This window comes from Corvus kubaryi, unplaced genomic scaffold (assembly GCF_017639235.1).
Source record: "Corvus kubaryi isolate FWS band 111438036 unplaced genomic scaffold, C.kubaryi_AGA036_p1.0 37397, whole genome shotgun sequence".
NCBI classification, from domain to species: domain Eukaryota; kingdom Metazoa; phylum Chordata; class Aves; order Passeriformes; family Corvidae; genus Corvus; species Corvus kubaryi.
The window spans coordinates 21,441,054-21,459,789 of NW_024581136.1; the positions used below are offsets into that span (position 1 = coordinate 21,441,054).

Sequence of the window (18,736 nt, forward strand, 5' to 3'; positions counted from 1 at the left end):
GCCCGCTCGCTCCAGAGGGCACGTCCTCGGCGGCGGCCCGGCAGCGGGGCCGGCCCCGGCCACCGCCCGCCCCGGGACGGCTGCGCCCGCCGTCGGGCCAGAGGGGGGGAAAATGAACCCCGCGGCCGCGGCCCCGCCGCCGGGGCAGCAGGTAATCCACGTCACGCAGGACCTGGACACGGAGTTGGAGGCGCTGTTCAACGCGGTGATGAACCCCAGGCCCAGCTCCTGGCGGAAGAAGATCCTGCCCGAGTCCTTCTTCAGAGAACCCGACTCGGGCTCGCACTCGCGGCAGTCCAGCACGGATTCGGGCGGGCCCCCGCCGCGCCTCGCGCCCGTGCACGTCCGGTCGCACTCCTCGCCCGCCTCGCTGCCCGGCGCGGGCGCGGCGCCGCAGCACGGGCACCTCCGGCAGCGCTCCTGCGATGTGACGGACGAGCGGCCGCTGCCGCCGGGCTGGGAGATGGCGCTCACGCAGACCGGGCAGCGCTACTTCCTCAAGTGAGTGCGGCGGGGGACCCGGCCGGGGCCCGGCAGGGGTTCGCGGGGCGCCCGCCGGGCGGCAGCTGCGCCGTGAGGCGGCAGGGTGCCCTCCGGGTCCGGGGTGTATGCGACATTCCGGGAGAGGAAATCCCTTCCTGGCGGGAAGAGAGGCGGGGGAGAGCCTGGGGCGCTCCCGGAGCCGGGCAGAAGCCCTGCCGTACCTGTTGATAACGCATTTCTTTCCTGCTTGGCCCGACGTCCAGGATTCTGAAACTTATTTTTTTTGAAAATAAGTTCAATAACAGTTATTCCAGGGAGTTTCTGGGACGTGGGAGCAGAGCTGTGCATGTCCATTACCTGTCGGAAGTAGAAGGGGCTGTGGTGGGAGCTGCCCGGCCCTGCTCCGGCTGCCTTCTGTTTAAAGCATCCCCGTCTGCGGGGACACGGCAGGAGGCTGCCTTGTTCTAGTGACAGATTTTGAGAAGTGTGGTAACACAACTGCCGATATCTCTTCTGGCCAGTCATTTTAGCCAGTGTTTTATTTATGACATTTGAAATTTGATTCAAGGCAGTTTAATTTAGGCCTGAAAACATAATAGCTGTAATAAGTGGTAAGGCAACAGTGCTTATTTTGGTAGATTCTGTAAGTTAGTTACAGATTAATTGCATTGGCAATGCATAACTTGGTAAATAAGATAAAATGTTTGCTAATGAAATAAAACATTTGCTGGTGAAGTATCTACCTGAGGATATTGAGGGAGTTAAACTGCTAGGGCTCCAGGACATAATTTACTTGCTACAGCCGTCTTGGTCAGAAGAGTAAAATCTTGAGTGCATGTTAAGCCATGTGTGGGTATTCGACCATTTTAAATGTAATGTAGGCAATGTGTGAGGGGAAAAGACACAAAACTGTTTAGAAAAGTGGAAAAAGTAATAATTTACTTGATTATATAATGATTTCTTTGCCTCGTGGGTTTGGAATCTCCAATGGATTACTCAAGAGCCCAGTCTCTGAATGACTGCCCAGAGTTTAGATTTTTTGCCTTTTGTCACACTCTGAGCTACCATCAGAGTATGTAAATACCTTTCTGTATGTCACTGTATGTCGTTTATGGTACTATGTGCATATGTCCCAGGGTCCAAACTTAGAAGTTTGTTATTAATCTGGTTTATCACCTAAATGAGAAGATCTCATGTCTCTTACATGTATATTGGCATGTATATTTCTCAAAAGAACAAGCTACAGAGAAGTAGCTGACTGACAGGAGCACTGTAAGAGACCATTCATAAATAATTATACAATATAAATTCTTGCTGGGGTTTGGCCAGGGGGTGTTTTCAGATACCTCTGGCTAAAAATTGCATAATATAATCTTTGTCTGCTCTGTTTTTTGACTAATATCAAAACGAGCTCATGTGGTTTCACCTTCCTGTCATGCATTTCTGACCTAGAGACAGAGTTTTCTAAGTCGATGGATTCTTGTTGCTTAGGCCAAAAATACAAGGCCTTTAGTAAATAAAAAGCATAGGTAAAAACTCAAAGTATCTTTAATTTTTTTCCCAAATCCTGTCAACAGTAATACTCTGATTAACAGCATCCTTTCTAATACAAAATACAATATTCATTGTGCATGTAATTTGTTACCTAAGTTAATTTTTGTTTTCCCAGTTTTATCTGTCCAATAGAACTTCCCTCATTTATATAAAAATTAATTGGAAGAATGCATTTCTTTATACCTTTAATGTATTTCGTTATATCCAAATCCCTTAGGGAGTAATATTTAGCTATAAAATACTCACATATGAATTATAGTATTTTACAAATGGTGCAATATTTTTCAGGTGAAAATACAATTTAAGATTGACTATGGAAAGCAGCATTTAAAGCTGTGTGCAATAAAATAATAGAGGATTTGAGTCAGGTGATATGCTAAAAATCATATTTGATCAAACTAGGCATACAAGCTTACATTTCCCTGTATTCAATGAAAAAGAAAAAAGAAGGCAGTGCTTTCCAGCATAATGATAAAGATTTGTTTCGTGGCCTTAGCAAAAGAAAATTGAGAAACCAATTAAGAATAAATAGCCAAATTAGGTCCTGTGAAAGCCTTTATTATCTGTTGAAGTTTAGAATGCAGTTTGTTGTATTAAAACATTTTCATTAATTATTTACAGAAGTACTAGTGGGAGTTTCAATGAACAGTGAGCTAACCTTGTTGACAGGGAACCGGCTACAACTTGAAGCAGTTGCACTCCTGCATGTCAGTTCCTGCAGAAATTTTCTGGCTGTGACTGGAAGAAACATAAGTAGCCTGGGGACCACTCCACCCTGTAATTAAATACCAAACCGCACAAGTGGGGCCTGGAAAACAGGCTAATGAACACACACTTGCAGCAATGTTATCTAAAGCATTTTTCTGTGCGAGCATGTGTGGAAAAAAATATGTGATTTATTTCTCATAAAAAGCATTTCTGTAGAGACAGGCCAACTGCCTGCTCTTATGCCTGTGAGTGGGGAATTTCAGTTGCATATTGATGCACACGCTGGACTGTGTCTACACACTCTGTAAAAAGAATATTTCAAGTATTACTTTATACCAGTTTGGGTTTAGGTGATACAGCCTCATATTTCAAATGAAGACTGAGGGTTTAATATTTTCTCAGTGTGTGTAGAGAGCTCTTGGTCAGACTCTCATAAACAGATTTGTAAAACTTTTGCCACTGTTATCTTCATCACTGTTATTTTTAGAATGTTACAGTAAACATTTGCCATACCTGGACATATTTGCCGGTACATTCTGCTCGGGGGTAAGAAGGCTAATTACTTACAGTATTTCATTTACTCAAAATGTTCAGATTTTTTCTTACTGGTTTCTGTTGGAGTAGAGCTTGATTTAACACATGATGAGTTTCATATAGCTGAGCGTGTTCAGCAGGACCGTAGAAGAGTAATACAAATAATAAAAATACTGTAAAAAGTAATACAAATACAATGAAAAACTTTTCTCCTGAGAACAAAACAAATGGTACTAAGATAGCTGAACTGCTGAAGTCATTTTCTAATATGGTCTTTCCTTGAAAAGCATTTGTGTTAATTCTGTAGAGACTGTTATTATTTTATACTGGTGTTTTGCTTGGTGCTGTACTGCATTCATCATAGAGAAACTTTTCCATCTCGGGAATGTAGTTAGACAGCTGGAAGTGGGGGGAGGAGATGGACAATGTATGAGAAGGTAACTCAGTTAAGTTCTGGTAAGAATGTGGAAAGCAGTAATGCCTTTGTACTACCTGTTTGCGCTTTTGTGCCACAGTTACGAACGACCACAGTCACACGTGGGCATGGTGGATGTCCTGCAAGGGGGGCTCATATCACTTTGGCTTTCCTTGGTCCTTGTAGAAGAGTGGTGCAAAGCAAGAGGCCATGCATCCCTGCTAGCTTTGGTGTCGAGCATTAGAGAGAGACATTTCACAGATTCATGCAGCTTTTGGAGTATTTAGTCCACACCATAAGGGTTTTGTTTTGTTCCCTGTTTCCAGTGGCTATTCCTGTGGGACTTAATGCCTGAACTGTTTCCCTTGCCAGCATCCCTTTATTAAAAATAAGTTGTAATGCGCTAGACAGTACCAAGATGTACTACTGCCCATGGCTTTTATCTGGAACTGTTGAGTGCATTAAAGAGTTCTTAACAGACAGGAAAGCTGTGATACACCACCAAAGTTTAATTGTCAGAAATTCAACTACAGCTCACATTTACAACTCGTTTTAGAGATATTTAGGAGTTCTGAGATTGGAATGCACACATCAAAACTAAATTTTCAAGCTGCAATTGACAGCATTAGGGGTCTGTCTGATTGCTCCCTTAACTGGAGTCCGGAGCTCAAGTGCTGATTTAATGATGATGATGATGATGTTGGAGTTCCACTTAAAAAACTACCAAGGATCCAAGAGCAGTAGAAACAGCTACAGAGTTTCTGATGAAGGCTGATATTTATTAATTTTCTGGTCCAAGATGGTGTCTTTCCATGATGAACAGACTGGTTTTTTCAGAATCTAAAATCATGTCATCTGTGGTGGTTAAAAGAGTTTGGTGGTTAATGTGGAGCTTGATAAAATCTGAGGACAGAAGCAGATACGGAATAAAATTGCTTCAGGGACACATTCAATTTGCACAATGTGATCCAGTTCCCTCTCTTGAGTTTTCTGAGTTAGGACACAAGCTACATTTTAGATTTGACTGTAAAGCATGAGTAGTGAAGAAAGCTTTAAGCAAGACTGCACGGATCCTAGAAGTATTGACAAGAAGGGTTTTCTTTGAGGAAATATTTAAGAAACTTTTTGCGAAGGGCTGTCTAGAAGCAGAATTTGAATTTTGGTGTATGCATTTCTAAATTATTTAAGGAATCTGTGATAACTGTTCTGTACAAACTACTGTGTTGATGGAGAATTTGTTACATTGGACTAATGTACACTTTTAAGATAATAGATTAATAATGTGCACGCAGAATTATTGGTTTAATGAAATTTGTCTTAAGTTAATCCTTTAGTCATAGTGTTAAACCCAAAGTCCTGGAGTATTTGTGCATTAATGGATGATAACTGTCATGCATTCATCTCATTAGATAAGCTGAAAATATAATTGCTTTATGCATTAATGATTAGGAAATAGTATCAATTAGCATATTCTTAGAAAGATATGTATAGAATTGATACAGGTGTTAAGAATGCTACCATGAAAACTAGACGTCTTTTCTGAAACCGTCTGAAAGGGTTTTGTCTTTACTAATGGTGTGGGTTGCTCAAAGAAAGAAAGTGAATAGTAGGTTTATTTTTATCATTTTTGTGAGCTGCTATAGCCAACATCTAAAAGTTGATCTGCCTGACCATCTTTACTCCGTAATTAGTAAATGACAATGTGGAGAGCTGTCTGCTTCTGAAGGTTTTGGATGTGTTCAGCTTTCAACAGGCTTGACAATGTAGAATCTGTAAAGTCTTCCTTTCCAGCTTTTTGCTGTTCACTCCTTCAAATAATGTTGGAAGAGTCAGTGGTTGGGCTTTGGCTTGTTTCCTTTTGGATGCTTTGGTTGAAGTTGAAAATTCTGTCTTTTTCATGTCGGGGCCTATTACAGGACAAGAGCTTCTTTGTAACAGTGTTCGGTGCTCAGGGGCTTTGCTTCATTGGCAGATAAAAATTGTATCAAAGCCATTAAATTCAAAGGAAATGTCATGGGGGCTGAATTTCAACATACAGACTTGTGGCATTTTCCTTCTTCATTTAGGAGGAGAGAGGTCAGCATCATGTAGGGTGGAGGTATTTTGGGGTTGTTTGTTTGTGGATCTTTTTCTTTTCATTGATTAACTCAAAGTCCAGACCTAGAGAACTCTTCAAGAATGGAAAGCTTGGAAACACCGCACTGTCCTGCAGTTTTCTGTACCTATGACTATTTTAAAGGCAGATGTGATGGAAGCTATACTGCGGAGACAAATACAGACTTGCTAAGAGAATTGAGCAGAATGTATTGTGTTAAAACTGAAATAATTGCTTAGAGTATATATACTCTATATATACTCTAAGTATATAAAGGGAGATGTGAAAGGGGAGTTGGCCATCTTGCATGTCCTCATGGTTCACAGCATGTGCATCGGCAGTCACAGCACAAGCACAGCAGTAGCAGAGCTGCAAGTTCAGGCACAGCTTTCCCTTTGGTGACTTGTTTCTCTGATCATATGTCTGCTGACCCCTCACTGGTCAAAATGCTCCACTTTGTTCACTGGGTATTGATCTGTCCCTGATAATTTTTGGATGCATTATTCTGACAGTCTTCCAGGCTTGCGAATAGCAGGATGCTTTCATGGTACATTTGAGTTTTTTCTTGTACCACAAGTAGTCCTTTTTTTCTACCTGTGATCAATTTTCCTAGTCTGTCTGCTGTTGTTGTTTTTATTAAATGTTCTATGTTCCTGTTTTTCAATGACTGATTGGTGAGCACAGGTGTAAGCATTACAAAATGCCGTAATAGTCCTTGGTCAAGCAATTCTTGAAGTTGTATTGAAGTGTTTTGTTTCTGTAACCAAAACCAGTGTTTGAACTATGAACCTGAAATTTTGTGTGGGCTTTTAAAGAAGTTCTCAAAACTTCTCGATTGATGTATTTTCTTTGTCTTCACTGGCACTGTAAAGCCCCTGAATACAGCAGCATCTGAGCAGAAGGAAGTACTAATCATTGGGAAGCTAACCTAGGCTGAAGGAAACCGCAGTGTGGTTCCTGTTGTGCTGCCGAGTGTGTCTCTTCGGAAATCATGTCATTTCTCTGTGCGTTCTTTTCTGGGCTTCATTTCAGCATCTGTTCATGAAAAAATTTCTGTGTATTGAAGCAGACAGTGTACAGTAATAAACCTTAAATATTGCTTCATGGTAGTTGTTTCTTACAACGCAAGCTTAAATCCTTTCACAGTGTTACTGTTCTAAGTGGATACAAAGCTTTTGTTCCCATGGATCAGCTCAGACTTAAATCACCAAAATCATAGGCAGTTGTTGGTGATTCCTGACTGCTGCCAGCAACAGGAGTTCAAAATCCCTGAAAAGGGCTACAAATTGCTCTTTAAATACACTCTGCTGCCAGCTTGTTTACAAAAGCTAGCTAAAGTTTGTACAAACTACAGCAACTCCCCAGACACTTTTGGAGATACAACACACAGAGGTATGTATATGCGAGCAAGGCACCTTACCCAGCTGGAGTCCGCTAGATTTTCAGACCATATTTCCAAAGGTCTCTTCACCTGATAAAATCATTTGACCAATGTGGGTTTGAAGTCGCCTTTTTTTAAAAAGAATGAAAGAAAGAACAAAACCAAACTGTTGGGTGTTGTTTGTTTGCCTAAGCAGCCTTTTGTAATGTTAAGGTAGAAATGCTAAAGTTGTTTTCAGAATTTTCTTAAAATCCTTTATTTTCAAATGCTTCAGGAATAAAAGTAATTGTTTGGGAAAGGCTTTGGATTTGGATAAAAGCAGCTTTTCTAATTTTGGCATGTGTTCCATATGGTTTCTCTCAGAGCACACGGGCAGTTCTGTCGTGTGGATGCCCATCTTTGCAGCCTCCTGCCAGTGCCCTCACCTACATTAGGTGTCTCTGGACTCAAGCTAAGCAGGCTTTGCATCAGTAAATGAGTACAGCCTATGCTGTGTGGGCATCATCATGCAGCTCCGTGGGGAATGTAGAAAAGGTCAGCCTTTTGGAGCTGACAAGCAGAATTTAGTGTCGGAGTTCTTCACAGAAGGTTTTTTGATTTCACATTTAGTTTTGATACTGCATTTCCCATTTCATGTTTTACTCATTCTACTGTATATGTTTAACCAGAAATAGAAGTGCTTTTTGCTTGAGAGATTGGGAAAAATATTTTTTTGCAAATGCTGCAAAATGAAGTATGAAGAAAAGATGATGAAAAGAAATGCATACTGTTAATTAAAATGTAGTTCGTAAAGGTATAAAGCAGGCTGAATTGTGTTGGCACATGTCAAAACCGAGCATTTGATGTGAGTGAAGTTAATGTGAAAATTGTGGACCAGATTTTAATTTTGAATAGATGTGTATCTCTGCAACCTACAACTCTAACTGACGTGGCAGCCTTGCCAGCAGGAGGGGTACAGTGATGCCAGTGATTCTTACCATCCCTTCACACTGCAGAGGATACATCTAGTATAATGCTTTGCCAACCATTCCTTTGATGAAGACTTTTCCAGTCATGGGATGGCATTTTCAGAGATGCTGCCATCACTACCAATTACTACTGGTAATGCCTGACATTACCAATAGTAGGTTATAATATTAGATAAATACTAATTTTTATTAGAGGTGGTGGAGGGCTCTACTTCTTTATTCATATTTTTTAGTTGGGATTTTGATTTTTGTCTATTACTGGAAGACTTTATGGCAATGGAAAATCAATGAAATTATGCTACTGCAAGAGAGCAGACAATGTAAAACTTAATAACTAGAGTAAACGAAATTTCTAGTGAGACTATTTACAACTGAAAGTGCAACAGTAAATCACTGATATTTAAAAGAAATTAAGATAGTAAAGTATGTATGGTATGTATTAAGAAGTAAAGGTACGTATGTTGTAAAACATTCTTTTTCAGAGGAGAAATCCTGATTTGAGATTTGTAACTCTATGAAAACCTTAGCAATTTTAGTCTGTAAGTCATAAATGAAAAAATAGCTCTTGGTATTAACTATGCTAATACTCACCCAAATATATGAAGAAATACTATTTTAAGCAGTCATCTGCAGTGACTGAATGATTCACATTATTACGTTTGTTTTCTTTCTGTAGTAGTTTTTCTTTGAGGACAGAGAGAAGATTTAACTTTGATTCCTTAAACTCTGTGTAGTTCTATATCTTGTGAATTATTTGGCAAATTTGCCATGATGTTCCATTGCCAAACATTTGGATGAAGTGTTGTGCTGCCATGGCAGGTCCCTGTTTTGTATTGCAGCATGGAAATGAGTGATCAGTCTCTGGCAGCAGAAGTGATTTCAGGTGCTGTACATTCCAGAAAGCAACTCCAGTGTTGATTCTCTTGTCAAATACTTGCCAAAATTCAGGCATTGGAATGATCCTGGTATTTCTGCTGTATATTTATGGTCAAATACAGCTCAAAACGTTCATTAAATTTTGAGGTTTTCACATGGGGTTTTTAGCAATTATGACAGATCTTTCTTGTAACAAAGAGTAGGGGACAATAAAGGGTGAAAGGGAAACATAAGTTTGCAGATAAAACAAATTGGGATGCAATTAACACACAGGAGCACTGTCAGTTTCCATTTTGTGCTACTTTTCCTGCAGTTACAGACATATGTTTGCATTTATTTGAGTAGTTTTGTGGTACTGCCTGGTTTGCTTTACTAAAAGCATGCATTCTACCGAGGATATTGTCTCATGAACATTTCCTTTTTCTGTCAGGATGGCTTCTACTAGAACAATATTTTCAGTGGTCTTTTTTTATCTTAGAGAAACAAATGTCTGATTCATTTTTCTAGAAAAAACAGGAAGCTGTAAAGTAGACAGACTGGAAAAGAAAAGCATACTGTTACTTAAAATGTAATTTTAAAAGGTATAAAGCAAACTGGAAGTAACTCTTTGTTAGATTCTAAGGGGATATTACAGTTTTACTGTTTTCCTCCTATTATCTGAACCTCATGTGAAGAACAATTTAAAATGATCTTATTAAAAAAAAACTGAAAAACACCTACTCATATGAAAACTTCAGATAAAAGCAGCTGCTGCACAGCAGCATGTATTTCAAAAGCATGCAGCCTCTGCACCTTTGTGAGTGATGCTTTCTGTGCCCATGTTCAGTATTGCTGCACTGCGTTTGACAGAGATTTTTGACCACTACTAAGTAATTTCAAAGCAAGAGAAAAGACCAAATGGGGAAATTGAAGTTGGGCGTTCTGTCTGGCAGATTCTTCTCAGATTTACATGCAGATCTGTAATTCTGACCTTCCTGGGTGCTGGAGATATCCATGGACATTTTGCACCTGTAAAAAGCAGAATGACTACATGCTGAAAGGGAAGTGGAGCAATAAAAATCCCATACCACAGTAATCACTGCAGTAGGATTATGGTTCTAAGTACATGCAATCCCAAGTAATAGCTCAGTGGTGAGGTGTTGATGCTGTGCTGTATCACTGTGCTAGTCTTGACCTTGTTTTGAATAATCTGGTCATCCATCCCAGTACCTTTGTTACTGTTCTTTTCTCCCTGGGTGCTGTAGTCTTTACTGTTGCAGTAAATACAAAAATCAGAAATTATTGAAAAATTATTCCCTAAGCACAAGCATTGTGGAAACTTAAAGATTCGTCCTTCATATTTTAATACCCATGACAGAGGCATGCATCCTAAGGAAAAGTCAAGCTAAAAGAGTATTATTCTTGCACTTTTGTTCACTGACAGATAGGAGATGAGTTTCCTCAAAACTGTAATGAAATAGCTCTGTTGAAAATATGTGAAGTTCAGTTTTAGCTTCTGCAGGTAAGTAAAATACTGTGTGGAAAGATTATCTGACTGTATTTATAAAGCACCTGCAAAGTGCAGAACCATCAGTAACAACTGTCTTATTTGAAGTGTTGTTTTTTTCTTGATGGCTGTACTAGCAACAGCAGAGAAGAAAAAAAGTCTGAACTAAAACTCTTCTTGGGGCCATATGGAAAGAACATATCGCTGCAAAAATTCCACCTGATACAGACCCGAATTTTTCGTGACTCTGTTGTGCAGGTCCCTGCTGCGGCTTGTGTTTTAGGTACTGGCAGAAGGGAAATGTTTTCTAGTCATTCAATTTCCAGCATTCTTACCAAAAGAAAAGTTGTGAAGGTGTTTCACCATAAGGTCTTTGAGACAAAGCTGTGTCAGTTTTTAAAATTTAATTTCTATGTGACATTTCATATAAACCACAGCTTTTAAAAAAAATTTAATGTTAGCTCCTGAGAGTTTGCAGTTTACAATTGAATTATTCCTTTGAGACATCTGAATGAGCGTTCCTTTGATAGTGTAATTCCAGATGGGATATGCAAGACCTTGACCTGCCAGAGCATCTTCGCTAGGTCTAAGTAAACCTTGCAAAGTCTTCCCTTTGGTGAATACTGAATTCTCACTTTAAAAATATTTATTTCAATTTAAAATTCTAATATGATCACCTCTTTGTAAAGCATTTAAATACAAGTATTTTAAAATCCAGATAAAAAGTTTACTGATTTTGTTTCATTCTAAGGCATTTTGGATTTTGCTTTCATGAATATTAAAGAAGATATACACAATGCAAACCATATGTAGGTCTGTTAAGTTGTATGGTAATTTGATTTGAAAGAAGGATCACATACACGAAGTTTTCTTGCAAAAAAGTTACAGAAGAAAGTGCCTTTATGTTTCAATGCAGTCTGGAGGCACAAAATAGGTAATTTTCCACAACTGGATATGAAGAGTTCTGTGTTTAATTCATATGTTTGGAATGTTTTTTAAAAAGTCAGCTGTAGTAAAGATCAGTAGCGAGCATTTGAAATAAGCATAAGCAGTTGATGACAACACTGGTTTTTAATATATTTTGTAATGGATTGTTAGTCCAATGCAAAAATATTTGGATTGTATTTTAGCATATTGATTTCCAGTGGTTATAGTAGGACTGCAGGCAGCTGATCAGCGTTGCATTCCAGTCCTTTGCTGTGTGATGGTGGAGTACAACATTTGGTCTTTTTTTTTAATGCTCTTGATAAGCCAGGAACTTTTAATACTAACTGAGATCTGGAGCTGGTTTAATCTGGCTGAGTCCCAGAGGTATTTGGAAGGTGCTAAATGAGTGGAATATTATTTATCATTATAAGAGACTTACAGGATCTTTATAGAACTGTTACTGGAATTGGTGAATATAAGCCATTATTTTTCCTTCGCAGTTCTGAGAGTCACCTTTAACAGATCCATTCCTTTGTCACAGTGATCAAAATAGTAGCTTTTTTTGTTGGCATGACATTTGTAATTGGTGGAATGACTAGACGGTGTCTTAGTCCTTAATCTGTTATTAAGGTAATTGTACTTTCGCTTCATGCTTATTGTTTAAAGTAATCTAAAGCAAGAGGATGATCACTTTAAACATAAGTGAGGCATACATACTTGTTCTTCAGTTCACGCAGCTGGTTTGGCCTTCCTCTTCTGGATGAGGTCAAACCTCAGATATTTGGGTTAATTATGCCATGAAAAGGGCTACAAATTTAAATCTGAGGTTGATAAATGACATACCTCTTGCTGCTTAATTTGGTCCAGTTTTTAGTTCCCTGTGCAACCTTTATTTTGACCCCTTTATTTTGACAGGACTTTGTGTAAGCAGTGACAGACAGTGCCTTCCATGAAAATAATAGTGTCTTTGGTAGTGGAAAATACCGTGACATTGGAAATTAAAAAAAAACCAAACCAGGTATAGTTGGTTGAACCCAGTAGATGAATAAAGTAATGAGAGCAGATTTTAAGGGAAATGTAGAAGATAATTTCCCCCCTGCTCTTGGGGGTTCAGTTGGCACTGGCCCACGGGCTGCACTCAGGTTCCTCATGCTCTGGCTCTCACTTAACTTTTGCTCAGTTTCCTCCCTGGGAGGAGCAGAGAGCTGCTCCCCTGCCTGGTCTTCATTCCTGCTTCTGATGGCACTCATGGAGAGAAGGGGCTGGAGAGTGGCCTCCCACTCCTCTTGCTCTGCTCTGGCCCCTGGCACAGAGGCTGGTTAATGAGACAGGGAAACAGCTCCGTCTGGTTCTCTGTGCTGGCTTCATTATGTGCGAGAACAAAGGCGGCTGCACAAAGCTCTGTGTCACGAATACCAACGCCAGTACCCTCTGACTTTCATCTATGTTGGTGTTGTGGCTTTAGGGGCACAAATCTGATGTGTAGCTTGAGTCCCAATTCAGTTGTACCCAAGAAAAAAGACTCTGTGATTTTGTTTTGGCTAATGTAAGCTGAACTGGAACTGAAAATACAGGATGATTGCTCTTACCACTCAGGTAATAATCTGATTACTTTCATTATTGTGAATTATGAAACTGTCAACATACAGTTAAATTTTACCAGCTAAATTTTTAAATAGAACTGCTTTGTTACTCTGCCCTGAACTCAGTATACCAATAAAATGTCACAGATACTCATTAAGATGAGAGAACACCTTGCAGGTCATGTCTTAGTTTGCATTCTCACAAAGTTTCTTTTGCCTCCTAGTGGTTTATTTTTGATCAGAGGTTCATTTTCACTTACTGTTTGATGTTGGATATTACAAAGTCTTTGGCCTTTTTTTAAAGACCGTAAGTCTTTATAATAAAATACAGTCCAGCAAAATATTTATGATGCGTAATCGTAAAGGAGGGCAGATGTACTGGATTTGTGCAGCTTGGAGAGGAGGAGGCTGAGGGGGAGCAGAGGGAGGTGCTGGGCGCTTCTCCTCATCCCCTGGGGATAGGACACAAGGGGTTGGCTGAAAGATATGTTGAGGGAGCTCAGACTGGGTACCAGGCAAAAGCTCTTCGCTGAGAGGGTGGTCAGACCCTGGAACAAGCTCCCCAGGGAAGTGGCCCCAAGCCCATTGTTGGTCAAAAAGTGTTTGGATGACCCTCAGATAGCCGGTTTAACTTTTAGGTTGCCCTGTGTGGAGTCAGGAGTTGGACCGGATGATCCTCATGGGTCCTTTCCCATGGATTCAGGATATTTTATGTTTCTATGAAATAATTCTGCATTTATTTAGTAAGTCCAGTTGGGATACAGGGAGACTGTTATTCAGGTAAGAAGCTGGTCTGAAATACTTCATTCCTACAAGATACTAAAAATCAGATTTTAGGTACCACATTTTAAATGGTGTATTAGGAAATTTTCCAGCATTTATGACACTGCCTTTTTAATTATATTTTTCAGTCAATGTCATCATTTTTTGGAGCTATGATACAACATTTTAATAATAAAAACCCCATGTGTTTTCTGAGGGTAGCTAACATTTTTCTCCAACCCCTCCACACACACATCCCACACTGCTCCCCACTCCCCACTCAAAATTGTATTTGTTAGCCAGGTTAAATGTCTAGGCTAAATATTGCCTGATCAGTCACTGTCTTGCATTACTAGATAAATGGGTTTAGGGACTGCTTCTGACTTGCTAATAACATGGGTAATTTGTGCTGCCTCCGTTCCATGGCATTATTCCTTTTGAATACAGCACAGTGTATTCCTGTGACATGTGCCCATCTTCTCATACCAGTAATCCTCGAACACATGTTCCTTGCACGCCATTAGAAATCAGTAAGATGCACCTACATTGCTAAATATTTGATATTTTTATACATTATTCTGAGCTTAAGGGAAGCCTTGCTTGTCCACATTTGTACTTAAATCTTAAAAAGATTTCTTGTCAAATAGACTGTGTTTGATTGGAATATTACTGAAGTGTCAGAAATGACAGAAATTCCTTATGTTCAGCTAAATCTTACTTGAAATTCTCATCTCATTTTTAAATTCTCATGTGCAGAGAGCACCAGTGGAGGACTGGCACCCTTCCGTAGTTGAGGTCAACTGTCAGCTTTGAGACATTGTTTCTTTATTTTGGAAATGTTTTGTTTGAGAAAAGACTTGGTCTTTTAACCAGCTCCTGCTTTTCATCTGTTTTTCATGGCAAATGATCACATTTCCCAACCATTTGCGAACAGTGACTGTCTGGCAGGATTTCCTGGATACACATTAGTTTGGAGACTGTAAAAGGTCAACTTTCTGAACTCTGGGAATTAGTGTGGTTATTTGTTCTGCCTTTTCTTCCATGGGAACTAATCAGCTCATATGGAAGGTAGAAATAGGGTCCAAGAAAAATTCATCTGCTAGCTGATTACCTCCACCATGAATCATAAAGAAAAAAATAATCCAAGTAGGACACCTCCTGACCTTTGTGTGCTAAAACTTTCTGAACAGCTGGAACCAATGTGTTTGGAGTCAGAGTTTTGTAAGAAACTTCTGAAAAAGTTATTTATAACCTGATCCCAATTTTGTCTATTAGAGTGAGGCCCTCGCAGGACATAACTCATAAGTTGAAGCTGTGTGAGGGCTGCAGATAACTAGTGCTGACTTGGAAAAGAACCATTTCTTTATCAGACTTTTTTCTTTATATTCTAAGCTGACATTCAAAATTAAAAGGGGTTAATAAAAACAGGTGAACCAACAGATGTTTATAGAAATTTGACCAATTTAAATTTGTTTCTTGTGGCTCCACTGGAAGAAGCGATGGGATTTTTCTCATGGGGATATGCCATGTAAGAGATTGAAACCATGGAAATTTTTCCATGTTATGAGGGAACCCTCTAAATGGGTAGTAGGGAATAATAGAGAAGATGCTGATGTTGATAAAAGACAGGTTTTTGTCATTATTTGCATAGAATCCATCAGACATTTCTTCAGGCCCTGAAAGTGAGGGGTGTATTTGAATATCAGAAGTCCTAATGGATTTCTTAATCTTATAGGGAAGAGGAAAGAGCCATGCTCCACATCCCTTAGCTCCAGCAGTTTGGTTGATTGCTTTCCTTTTCCTCATCTTCTGAGGACTTACAAAGAGGGCAACATTCTGTTCTACCTTTTGTCTATTAAGAATTATGTGTCTCCTGAATTGTCTGTTTTCCTTACTGTATTCTCAGTAGTGATTAAATGGTCCAAATGGAGGAAGTAAGATAAGTCCTGATGCATTCAAGGTCATGGTTGTCTCAGCATTCATTTAGATGAAGCAGATTTTCTCCCATTGAATTTATTACAGAGGAAATGCCAAAAGCATCCTGATAGCTGTTTTCTCTGCCCGTGGTGTCTGGAGCCTTTTTTCTGCTGAGCTGAATGAATGAGCTCTGAAAGTTTTGGATTTGTAGAGTTGGGGCTGGAGGGGAACGACAAGCAGCTTGGTTGGCTGCTTTTTAAATCGGTAAGGATTCTCTCCCCTTCTGGTGTCAGCAAGAATGTCATCAGCTGCCACTGACTCGCAGGTGGGTCAGTAGAGACACTGTGTGGAAGGTTTTTTAGACCTTGCAGAAATGCTTGGGCAGTACAACTTCATCAAGTAACCACGTGTCCATGTCCTTATGTACATACTGCACATGATAAAAGAAAATTTGTAGTGTTTATTTAACTTTAAACACCTAGATTTGAAACAATGGTTCTTACGATTCTGTGATTAGTCTACACTGTATAACACTTGAAAGGATAGCAGGGACCAAAAACCAGAATTTGTGGCTGGATAAAAACAGAAGTGTGATGCATTGAATCATGGGCAAGTGAATAAAACTTCAGTATTTACAGGTACCAGTCACAAAGTTATTCCTGATGATATTTCAATAGCAAATTATTTTCTAAAACACTGAGAGATTTGAGTGGCATGATACTTTAAATAATTCTAGCTACTTCATAACCACTATTGAGGTAGATAAATATAGACTCAAAGTAGTTTTATTCGTCTAAATAGTTTTGTTTGTGATATACTGAATGAAATTTATTGCCTAAATGTTATTTTTAGTTGGTTATGTTGTAACTAAATCATAGGAGAAAACGCTTTTGCGTTTGCTCTTTGGCAGATTAAAGTCTTATTTACAAGAGGTAAATCTCGGTCTGAAGAGTTAGGGATTTGGGTCATGGAGGGAAAAAAAAAGAATTAGTATCTAGTTTGGCTCTGCGTGTCTGTTGTGCTGTAGCTACTGGCATTCATGTTAAAATATAAATATTGCTGTCTGTGAAGTTCAGAGAACAGAAGTTATTTTGACCTTTTTGAAGCTTAATAAATGTACTGACCTAAAAGCTGAGGTTGTGAGAATGATCTCTGACTGTGAGCTGCAGTACCAGGAACTGCTTTGCACAAATGTGTGTATTTTGAGCCAGTGTTCAGTTTCTAGTGAAGGAGGATTGTCTGTTTGGGAAAACTATTTCTCAAGCCAATCTATGTTATTGTTTGGAAAACCTGACCAAGCAGTTCAAAAGCTTGTCATAGGAACAAGTTAGAACAACTGCTGTGCATTTGTGGAAAGAAATTCTGGAGACTGTGGTAACAAAATTTTGTTGTCTTTTGAAGAAATGCTGTGATTTCAAAATCAGAAGGTAGGCAGGACTGCAGATGGGCCTACTTAGGGAGTAGAAAATAGTTTTATTTCTGCAACAAAACCTTTTACGGAAGTGTACTTGAATATATTGGCAATGATCTGAAGCTCTTGACATATTGTTCTTCAAATTACAAAGAGAAAACAGTGGATAATTGTTTTTTAAACAGCAAAATAGAATCTTATTAGTATTATGATAATTAATTCAATCCTCTAAATTCTCTGATTAAAAAGGCACCAGTACTAGAAAAAAATAATCCCTTTTAAAATTTTATGTTAATGCACATGGAAAAAATGCACAATGCCCTGGAAACATTAATGCTTTCTGACAGAAAGCAAAACGTGAAATAAAAATCTAGGTTATGGAGGAGAACTCTGGGACTAAATTCTGTGGAGTCATACATTCCTCTGCCTCTGGCCAGTGCAGTAGAATATAATGTTAGGTATTTTTTCTATAACTTCAAGGGATTTTGTGTCCTGTTTTGCTCTGGGCTGTTTGTCTATCCTACCACCTGTTCTGGCCTGGGACAGATTTTCATTATGCCCTTATAAGGGGACTCTGCGTAGTTTAATGGGGAGTTCTTGTTTATGTATTAATTTTTACTAGAATGCAGAATATGTTAAAATAATAACAGCTTGTCTAGAAATGCCATCTTGGTAGTCAAAGAGCATTTATTAGGTTGGGCCACTTCTCCCATTCTTGTTACAAGACAGCACCATTTTATGTTTTATGTATGCAAACCCTGATTGTTCATACATATGGTCCCTTTTGACATGGCTTTTATACTGGTAAAGCGAGGCATTCACAACAAAACGTGGTGATAGCCCTCTCGCTCAAGTAGAGGACAGTTAGTTACCTTTCAGTCTATAACCTGTTCCACAATATCAGAAACAGCACAAATCTGAAAATGTCATGCATCTCTCACAAAAGAACTCTTTGTCTTCAGATTGCTACATTTTCCCCAAAAGAAAATAAACATGGTTTGAATAAAATCATTAATATGTCTCTTTAAATATGAGTGCTACAGGCACTCATCAAGTAAATGAATGCATTAATGCTATTATATATTGTATACATTAAAAAAACCCATAAGAATGTTCTATATAATAGCTTCATTCAGTACCTTTTTTTTCCTTTCTCTCAAGAATTGGGGTTTCATCCAAATTCTAAAGGTTAAGTTGTCAATAGAACTCAAAGGGTGTTTTGTTTCCATTTGTATAACTAGTTTAATGTTTTTTAAGGCCTCCATGTACACCAACAATGGAATCAGTCAGTTACAGGGGAGCTTAGCAGGACATTCTCAAAGTTCTCTTCACAGCAGCAAATTGTGCTGAAACTAATTCAGGAAAAGAGCAACTCTCTTCTCTGAAGAAGTTACTTAGCATAGTGTAATAAATATTCAAGTACAGATGTAATGTTCCAGCTTCAAGATCAGAGATGATGATGAACATGCAGCAGGAGAACAAAGTCCATGGTTCAATCAGTTTAATAATTACATTGTGGCTCCTTGTTAAAGCTTCATGTAATTTTCATGAAACATTATCGGTGTCTGAAAAAGCAAGTGCCATGAATTTGATTAACTAAAACCTGTGAGTTGGAGTAGGGCAGAGTGTCACTTGA

The 18,736-nt window shown here is 39.1% G+C and overlaps 1 protein-coding gene and 1 long non-coding RNA gene across 2 annotated transcripts in view; one reads left to right on the forward strand and one right to left on the reverse strand.

The window, feature by feature from the left end:
- LOC121670902 overlaps window positions 1-877 on the reverse strand; it is a 6,756-nt gene extending 5,879 nt beyond the window's left edge. Inside the window, exon 1 of the long non-coding RNA XR_006018324.1 lies at window positions 705-877. This is a non-coding gene — a long non-coding RNA (uncharacterized LOC121670902). The remainder of the gene's footprint in view (window positions 1-704) is intronic.
- Window positions 31-18,736, forward strand: part of WWTR1 (WW domain containing transcription regulator 1) — a 51,547-nt gene continuing 32,841 nt past the window's right edge. The window contains exon 1 of the mRNA XM_042041831.1: window positions 31-501. Coding sequence (XP_041897765.1) covers window positions 113-501 — 389 coding nt within the window. The 5' untranslated portion in view covers window positions 31-112. The remainder of the gene's footprint in view (window positions 502-18,736) is intronic.